Source organism: Manis pentadactyla, chromosome 14 (genome assembly GCF_030020395.1).
Source record: "Manis pentadactyla isolate mManPen7 chromosome 14, mManPen7.hap1, whole genome shotgun sequence".
Taxonomy (NCBI): domain Eukaryota; kingdom Metazoa; phylum Chordata; class Mammalia; order Pholidota; family Manidae; genus Manis; species Manis pentadactyla.
In genome coordinates, this window is record NC_080032.1 from 66,078,070 (window position 1) to 66,087,742 (window position 9,673).

The following is a 9,673-nucleotide window of genomic DNA, read 5'->3' on the forward strand; positions in this document are numbered from 1 at the left end:
TGTAGGTTTTTCTTTTTCATTTAAAACACCAGAGTGGGGGGGAGGTATGCAAACAAATTAACAAAAAAGATGCATTTATAACATTTCCCTGTTTAGAAAGAAAAAGAAGTATCACTCCCATAGTATTTAGAAGTCCAAAGATGAAATAATCTCACTTTTCTTCTCTAAAGGCTTTAAAAGGGCCTTGCCTATTCTTCCTCTTGTGTCCAGTGGAGCCATGTTACTCTTCAGTGACCCAAGTTCACTACTACAGAAAGATCAGGCCAGATTTCTGTGCACATGGTCTAAAGAGAAAGGTGGAAGCATCAGAGGATTAAAGACCTCTCCGCACAGAAATGCTGTGGGCAAGAGGGTGCTTCCCTGAGCCAGAAGGGACGGGTGATGACAGGGCCCTTCCTCTTACGTGTACCACTTCTGCTTCCCTTTCCAGAAGACGGGGTCAGGGGCAGGTAGGGGTAGGGAGAGTGGATATGCCTGTGAAGAAAGTGCAACATGTTCAGAAATATTGGTAAGAGGGAAATAGCTTGGAAGAAAAGCTTGACCAGCTGTACTCTTCAGTGGGGAGAGGAAAGCCATTAAGGAGATCCTACTACAAAGTAAACAGACCTCCCCTCTTAGGAACCCCCTGCAGCATAGGAGGTCAGTTTCAATCTCCCTTTACAAAACATGGCTTCTGGATTAGGCATTTTGGCTATATACTGATAACCACAAGAACCCAATCCAGGGTCCAGTTACAGCTACGAAGTCATTTCAGTGCTGACAAGTGATGTGATGGTAACCTAAGTAATCCTCCAGTTGGGGAATTTCACATTCCTCCTGTGCCAATCCCAGAGGTGGGAGAAGCGAATCTATCTCGAGGCTCAGCCCAAATGGCAGTAGTTGGATTGCCACCATATAATCACTGCAAAGTAGTCCAAACAGCCAGGAATTCCACCAATTCTTATAGAGACTGCTGTATGGTCAGAACAGTGGGAAAGCAATCACCTTGTATAAATAATGGTTCTTTGCTCTTTTTTTTAATTAAAGAAATCCAGTGTCTCAAAAACTTGTGAAAATGTGTTTAAAAAAGATAGGGTCAGGGAGCCTGCCTCACCCTTTGGCTCACTATAACCAACCTTGTATCTTCTGATACCAAGAGAGTGCAATAGCCTCCACTGTCACAGGCCCTGTTATATCACTGCTGTCTTAACAACTGCACCTCTCTGGCGGAAAAACAGAAAATAGGGAATAAAGGGAAGGCATTTCTACTCGTAAGAAGAGGATGCAAACCAAAAGCAAACTGGAAAGCAAGAGCAATATTAAGGGTGAGATAAGAGACGAGTGGAGACTGCTTCAGAAATCTGGCTGAGTATGCTTTGGTCTGGGGGACTGAAGAAGCAGCTGGACATTTAAAGTGCAGTCACATTGGTAACAAATGATCATCCCTTTCTTCTGACTCCTCCCCCAGCTGATCATCCCCCACACCACGATATGCAGCAGGCACATTTCGGGGTTTAGAACGGCACACAAAGTCACAACCATCCTGTAGTGAAAAAAGCAAAGGAAGGAAATGTTAACTTGGAATAACTGACTTTGGGGTAAGGCAGATCTTATTTGTGGTTTAAGAAGGTGGCAAAAACTAGTTTTCTCTAGGAATAATGAAGAGAGAACCCAGGAGCTCCCAGGATCAGCCTAAATTCAATTCGGGGGAAGTGAGAAAAATTCTAATTAGGTCTCACCTCCCCACCTGGGCCCCTTAACAGCTATATCACATGCCTAAACCCAAGCAAGTGTTGCTCTTCCAGCTAAATTTTAGCAAGGCTAGACTAAGATGCTCTGCTACTTAATATTTTGTACTAGGGCACCCAACTGTCTGGTTTGCAAGGACTTTTGGTTTTAGCACCCAAGGTACTGTGTCTCAGGAAACCCCTAAGTTTGGGCAGCCCAGGATTGTGACTCAACCTTGGATGCAGGTCACAGACTCAGCCAGCTGCCCTGTTACTTACTGCTACCAGGTTGCCAAGGTCCTGCCAGAAGGCTAAGTGGGGGAACTGCTCCATTCCCTTGGCTCCCACCACCAGTCGCTGGTATAAGAACCCTCCGACGATATAGACTGCGACCAGTGATGCGAACCTGTTGAGGAAGACAGACATATATACTAAAAACTCAGATACTAAAGATAATCTCTATTCACTGTTTCCCCAACTGTGTTCCATTAAAAAAATTAAGGTAGTGATCTTAAAGGGGGTCTGGTAGCTTCTTTAGACAGCCAATTAGAGTGCTGTCAGTCAGAAAAGCAAAAGTTTCAGAAAAAAATTAGACCATGTGGCTCTGACTGACAGCTAAGAATAGCTGCTGTTAAGATACACAATTCCTTTTCTCCAGAAGTTCTACAATCAAAAACTGTTCAGCCCTCCAGTAGGGGGAAAAAAAAGCACCTCAAACACAAATATTTCTTGGGGGCAAAACATAAATCTCATTTTTTAAACCTTGCATAGTCCCTGTTTAAAGAGGATTTTCACACAGTTCTTTCCTCTCCAATTACAGTATGACAAATATGCATGTACACAGTCTGGGCCCATAGTCCAAGTAATTACTGACTATTTTTTTAAAAAAGGCTTTGATAAAGGAAGAAGTACTCACGTGACAAGTAAGACAGAACCCACACTGAGGTGGGAGACCTCTGGGGAGCACGCCAGGCTGCTATCCATCTCAAAGAGGTAGAAACAATCTTGGACTTTGTTTCGCTCCTCGGACACAGGGTTAAAATTGTCCTGATGATGAAAGGAGAGAACACAACATTTACGTTGTGAAGTGTTTTCTTTTGACTCCTATTTAAAAAAAGAAAACCCCCACAAAACCCAAAAAACATTTGCTTCTTCCTGGTTCAATACCCTATTTTCCACGGGTGATGGAAGATGGGTATTTATGACATGGAAAAATTAAACTTCCAGTTTGCTCTTTTCTGTGCAGTGTATCCTGCCCCTCTGGAAATTCTCTCCCACGTAAGGACAGTCCCCTCCTCTCCCCTCTAGGCTCACATGCTCGAGGGTGCCTCACCGCTAGGGTGTGTAGATTGCAGGAGATCATCACCACTGCACGACGCTGCTCCATGCTACAGTGACTGTCATATTCATCACCCCCTTTATAGATAAGCATGATCCAATTACCTGAGGAGAGACAAGGAAAATGAAGCCTTGGGGTTGGGGAAAAGCAGAGATAGACCTGAATACTACGGCAGCATGAAACTGAGTCCAATGAAATTGGTTTTAATAAAAATAATTCTCATCACCAGAAATACCAAGTATAATGTGCTTCTTTACTAGTTTTGTGTTCCCTTGTTAAGACAGCTAAATATCAGATACTCATGTAAGAATAATCTCCATTTTCCACATTAAATGCAGGCAACTGATAGTGCAAAAACAATTACAATCCATACCTTAACAACGATTCACATTTCTGAACAGCTGCTAACATCAAAAGAAGAGGTTCCATAGTTACTGGGTGGCAGGGGAAAGCCTAAGATTTAAAATTAGCCAGATTCAAAGTGTATGATTTTTAAGATTAGGAGACATTTCTTTTTCTTTAGTATTTACTGTGTTCAAATTTCTTTTACAAGATTATCATTTGATTCAACAGTCATGTGAAGTAAGTAAGGATTCTGCTTCCAATTTGGAATGAAAAGTCAAAAAGGAGGAATCATTTTTCAAAATCACAGGACAAGTAAGTATGAGCTGGGTCAAAGCCTAGACCATAGCTCCAAACTCTTGATGTTGTTTTTTATTATATTGTTTATGGAAGCAAATATCTACACTGGACAGTTTACTTATTTATCTGCTTAAGGGAGGAAATCAGACCACATGTGCTCACAGAGTCCCTTACAGCAATACGATTTTATAACCTTTGAGAAATACCAGCATAGTATAAAAGTTGGTGCAGAATTTTTGTAGAATGGCTGATTTGCAAAAAAAATGCTTTAACTCTTAATATCTAACTGGCAAAGCCTCACTAATTTGATCAGAAATGGTCAGAGTTGGTATTTTCAAGCTTAACATGGAAACATTAGGTATAAAAGGACTCCAAGCTATAGAAGTCCAGCTAGATTCTTCTTTTTGCAAAGCCGTTCACTATCCTGAACACAAACGCCAATGTCCTGAGAACTAGGAATCCTGTGGCTCAGATTTAAGATTAGCCAGATTCAAAGTGTATGATTTTCAGATGTGCTGAACCCCACATACCACATGATATTCTGAAGAGACTGCAAAAGGCTGAGACTTTCAGGATTGTCAGAGCAATTGACTTGGGATCAATTAATCAACCAACAGGGAGAGTCTTACTTCCATTGAAGATGTGAGTCTCATTGAGTCTCCCTACCACTGTCTCCTTCCCGTTACTTTTGTTGATCTGCACCAGGCCTGCCCCAGAGGTGTGGTTGCCAGCTTCCCGGCATACCCTAAACAGGTAGATATACGTGTCTGGGCCCTGGCCCACAGTGCTCTCAAAGCTGTAAGGAGAAGAGGAGAAAGAAGGAAGAGGAGAGTTACTGGCTATCAGCCTTCAGACAAGCAGTCTCCCTTCCTTTAAACCTCCACCCCACCAAAAAGGGCACATATTCAATTTATCTGTATCAGAGCTAAATATAACAGTGAAAAATAATTGCTGAATCATGAGAATCCAAGACCCTGACAGACCATTCTAACTGTTGATGATGACTGATTAAAATACACCACCCAAGACAGCTAGATATTTTAGATGTTTCTAGAATAACTGCTGTAGATAATGCTAAAGTGTTAGCTACTCTTTCCCTGTGAATAAGGGTCTATGTTCATGGGAAGTATCCTATGTTCCCTTGGTCGAGATCATCTGCAGATTTATATACTTAAAGATTCTTGACACTTAAAATGACATGTATATGCCTAAATATGTTTATCTGATACTTCTACAGTCTTATTACATGAAGTTATCAAATAATGCTTATAGTTCCTACAAGCTGGTCTCTTGGATCCAGTTTGGAAGGAACTAGTCTTCTGCGTAATAGAATTGTACATGGCTACTAAACACTGGGCCAAGGGCTTCCTCTATATCATAAAAAAACACAAGATACCACGGCCAAGGAAGGTCCATACTGTTGGAAGTTCAGATTAGAACCATCTCTTGGAGGAGGTTATTATACATGTATTCTCTCCATATTCAGTAATAAGAGGAAAAGATTCTTATTTAAAATAGTTCTTTTCTCCAGGCCTTTAAGATTCTTCTGATTTACCTTTTATTAAACAGTGGCTTCAGCCTCTTCAGTAGAGCCAACTCTTTCTCTGACTCTTTGCCCTCTTCTCCTATCAGGTCGCAGGTTTTTTCTTCTGCCTGCCATGCTTCTCTGATGGCCACAGCCAGGAGCAGCGGCAGGAGCAGCCGAGTCCTCCAGCAGCTGCAGAGGGGGAGCATCCTTTCGGGGGCAGGTATGCGTGTTGAGGAATGGCGGGAGGATCAGGAGAGAAGGGAGAGAGAGATCAAGCATATGGATGGTAATAAGTGCATTTTTTTTACCTTTTTTTCCTTCTCTTTTCTTTCCCTCACCTATTTTACAGCAAGCAGTTTTCTTCATTAATATGATGATGGGTTTACCTTATGTGTATCTTTTTCAAGCTTTCAGCTCTCACCTAAGTTATTTTTTCCTGTCCTTTGATATTCAGAATTGGATTCTTAAATCTCTAGGTTTCTTTTTCTTTTTCAAACTGATTTTGAAAGTGTCTTCCTAGCTGACATCCTTACCAGATACCATCACTCACCTCCTCTCCTTCCTGTACCCATTCAGGATAGGGACATAACGTGCATTCAACAAAGAGGGCGGCATTGGTGAAGAGTTAAGTGTCTAGAGATTGTTGATTTCTGAAAGGTGTGCACGAAACAAGACCGCCTCAACTTCCAAGGCAGTTTAACAACTCCTCAGCTCTACTGGGAGAAAGACACATTTTTCATCCTAGAAATTGTCAGAAGGATCAACCAACCAATGGCCTAGGGAATACTTAGATGCTGCCAAGGAGGAGTGTTTTGACAACCCAGAAACTATAAGACTTTTTAGGGTATGCAACAAACAGTACATTTTAGTATCTGTGCCAAGAGTACCTTTATCAGGAAACTATATATATATATATATATATATATATATACACACACACACACCCCTTAACTTTCAGTCTCATAGGTGAGTCTTTCTGAACAAACTATAGGGATGAGAAGAGGAAAGGAAGGAACAAAAAAAAAAAGAATTATGACATCCTGGGTGGAGACATTCCTGCCTCTTTACTGTTTAGTAAAAGACTGAGAGATCCTATTATTTAAAGTTTAATCCTAGTTCATAAATAATGGCCCTAAGATAACACTCAAATTACAAATTAACACTTGATAAGGTCTAGCTGGAAATTATTAAGGAAGATGTAAAATAGAGAGAGACTTGAACACTTGGAGCCGTAACTTCTCATTTCAATATTCAGAGCATCCAACAGTGTTCATTCATATTCACCATAAACACCTACAGCTTGACATTTATCTACTTTAACGTCTCATCTCTGAAAAACCATTCAGTCCATTTAATTATAGGAAGAAAATTCACTAAGTCGAAACAAGTGGTTTGAAGAAGTCTTCCAAAACTCACCTCAGGCTCTATAAGCCCCAAATCTCATGAGTTTCTAGATTTCTAGACAAGTGTAGTTGTCCTACACTCCAATCTGCTGACAACCCTTGGGAATCACCAAGTCACTTTACAATATAGTAAATCCAATCCACCTGGGGCTTGTACTTCTCTCGGAATGGAAACCCAAGGCTCCATTTCCCAAACTTATTTTTTCTCCAGTCCACCTTCATAACCAGGACACACAGATTTACCCTTGCAAAAAGCAAGTCGTTCTTCCAAACTTTTCTCACTTAAAATAAAATGCTTCTGTACTGCAGGTCTGGACTTTGGCTGGAATATGCTTTAATGTCCTCTAATTCCTTTTCATGCTGGTCCACTGACTCCACTGAATTTTTGTAATGTAAAACTTGAAATAGGCAGAATTTAATGGGTACTAATAAGTTTAAAGATAGGAAAATGGAAGCTCTGAATGAATTTTCTCCTCTCCCCTAAACATCTGACTTTCTGCTTCCCACATTCCACCAGGGCAACAAATACTTGGGGAGTTGTCTCCCTGACTTCGTGTACTCCAAACACCAATTCACTACAGTAATATTAATGTGTTTTGATGGATTACAGCCAGCTGTAGCATCTGAGGCCCCCATAAACACCTGAAATACCAATAGGCAAAACTTTAAGAGAGTGGTTGCCTTCTGCCAGGCACTGTTTGAGGCACTTAACATACATTACCTAATTAATATTTACAATAGCCCTATGTAGCATTACTACCATGGTCCTTATTTTACAGATGAGAAAACCGAGACTCAGCTAGTGAACCAGATAGTCTGGCCCCAGATCTCATGGTCTATACTTAATCACTTCATGTGCATCTTCTTCACATTAGTTTTTTGGGGATCAGAGTAGGCAGCCAAAGCTTTGCTTTCTTTTTGACAAAGCAAGAAGGGGAAGTGATTCCTTCACATAGTTCACTGACTAGGACGTGGAATAAAGATTTCTTCAGTCCTCAAACTCCTACCTTCCCTAAATTAACTCCTTGCTCAATGCAACTTGACCAGTTGAGTTACTAAAAAAATGAGACTAGTTTTCTTAGTTTGATTTAACATGCCATTTTTCCTTTTCTCCCAGGACCTGATTTAAAACTTCAACATCATGGGCTATCACAATTTTTTTTCCAGGACCAGTTTTCTGGAGTAATCTCATACAGATGGCTGTGTTCTTTGCTTTCAAAGCTAGTTCCTTATCTGTTAACAGTAGATGATTTCCCAAATTAGAACAACGAATCTCACAAAATTGGAAAAGGACAAAGCAATAAAAAAAAAGCTTTAGTTGAGCTGAATTATGTTTCATTTGTTTATTGGTTTAAAAATTGAGGATGAGACTAAACTTACATTCTTTCTCTTTTCTGCTTAAGGTCTGGCTATGTTTGAGTTGCTTCTTTTAGATTCAGTGGCATATAATCTAAGTGCTTAATCTAGACTCTTAATCTTCACAACCCATAAAAGTAGGCAAATTGCTCTCATTTTACAGATGATAAAACTGAGGCATACAGAAGTTAAGTTACTTACCCTAAGTTATACAAGTATTAAAGATGTATGAAGTTAGTGGGGCAAATTTGACCATTCAGGGCATAAAGGCATTTGCTGGAAATTTCCTGATAAATACAGGGGTGCAAAATGTATTAGGAAGAGTATGAAATCCAAGGGCTACACTGTTTTCTAATGCGCTACAATTAGATTCTTAAGGTGCAAGAGTTTGTCCAGATACTTTGGAAACAAAGGGAAGACTCCTAAGATCTTGAAAATCCCTTAGTAATGCTAATTTATTCTTCTTCAGTGGGATGACTCAGCCAGGATTTGGGAAGCAGGTCCATCACTGGGCCTTTGTACCACTCAATCCCCACCCCTTCAAGACTGTCATGAGCATTTTTCCATTTTTAAATGGAATTTCTACTTTCTTCTCCCCGGCTCATTTCTGATGTAGTAGTCCTTATCTCGTGTCTCCAGTAGCCTACACTTTTAGAAGGGCAGCCCTAATGTGCTAAAAGGCCACATGTTGAAAAGCCATAGAAGTAAGTAGTCTCTGTCCCAAGGGTGGAAGCTAGAATTCTTCATACCATAAGTGCATCCCCCTCAAACTTTTCCAAGGTTCTAGAAATTCTTGTTCCGACTGGTCTTCTGACTTTCTGCTCAAGCCCTCCATCCAGATGATGCCACTTGATCTCAATCTGCGACGCAGGCCCAAATTCCTGCTACAGGCATCCAGTATCACCTCAACGGGCCTCCACGCCCAGGGACCTTCCTTTCGCTGCCTTCCAGATACACGTCAATTCCCTCTCCGGTTTGGTAGGTCCTTTCTCCCCCACTCCCTTCGGGACCCTGTGACTCCCTGCCCTCACACTTGTCTCCATTCCGCCGTAGGCTTCCTAGGTGGATTTCTGGCTAATACGCTGGCCAGAGGAGCCTTAGCGGCGCCGGCCCGGATACAGACGCCGAGGTGAGCGCTCTCCAGCCCCCTCCTCCTCCACGCCCCGCGTACTCACATGTCACGTGCAAACGGAGCAGCCAAAGCTCAGAACCCCCGGGTGAACCCCGGCCCGGGCTGGGAGACAGGGCTGGGGAGCGGCCAGCCGCAGACCCGCGGCCCAGAGCTCGTGTCAGAGGCCGGCGGTCCCCCGGGCGCCTCGCTGGGCCCCACTCCGGGAACCGGAAACAGGAAGCGCCTGGCGGCCGCGGGGCAACTACTCCTCCCACTAGACCCCGTGGCATGTGACCATAGAATCATTTCGCCCCTTTCCCCTTCCCGGTTTCCCGGCTGGTCCCACACGCTTCATTGGCTAGTATTGTGCGGCGCCTAGCTCCGCCCTTGTCCTATCAACTCCAATCACCATCGATATTTTCAAGTTCAGTTACGCCTTCTCGGGTTCCTTCCTGCCAATGGGGACGCAGAGTCACGCGGGGTCACGAGCTCACGGCCAGGCCCACTCACTGGTAGGTCCGATTGCGGGGCGCGTGAGGGCGTGCCGGAAGCGGAAGTCACGCGAGTGCGGCCCTGGCCTCACGGGAG

At 42.7% G+C, this 9,673-nt stretch overlaps 1 protein-coding gene across 1 annotated transcript; it reads right to left on the minus strand.

The window, feature by feature from the left end:
- Window positions 1-6: 6 nt before the first annotated feature.
- M6PR (mannose-6-phosphate receptor, cation dependent) lies at window positions 7-9,406 on the minus strand. The gene is made up of 7 exons (XM_057492296.1): window positions 9,150-9,406; window positions 5,243-5,422; window positions 4,317-4,483; window positions 3,040-3,149; window positions 2,623-2,753; window positions 1,986-2,112; window positions 7-1,522 (listed from the first exon to the last, which is right to left on the minus strand). Coding segments are annotated over exons 1-7 (840 nt in total). The 5' UTR covers window positions 9,152-9,406; the 3' UTR covers window positions 7-1,399.
- Between the last annotated feature and the right edge of the window lie 267 nt (window positions 9,407-9,673).

What these genes read in the sequence shown, in the direction of transcription:
- M6PR (XM_057492296.1), bottom strand. An exon ending in AAGCCACTGTTTAATAAAAG is followed by an intron (nt 4,484 to 5,242) that starts GTAAATCAGAAG and finishes TTCTCCTTACAG; the next exon opens with CTTTGAGAGCACTGTGGGCC. An exon ending in GCAATCTACACACCCTAGCG is followed by an intron (nt 2,754 to 3,039) that starts GTGAGGCACCCT and finishes TTTCATCATCAG; the next exon opens with GACAATTTTAACCCTGTGTC.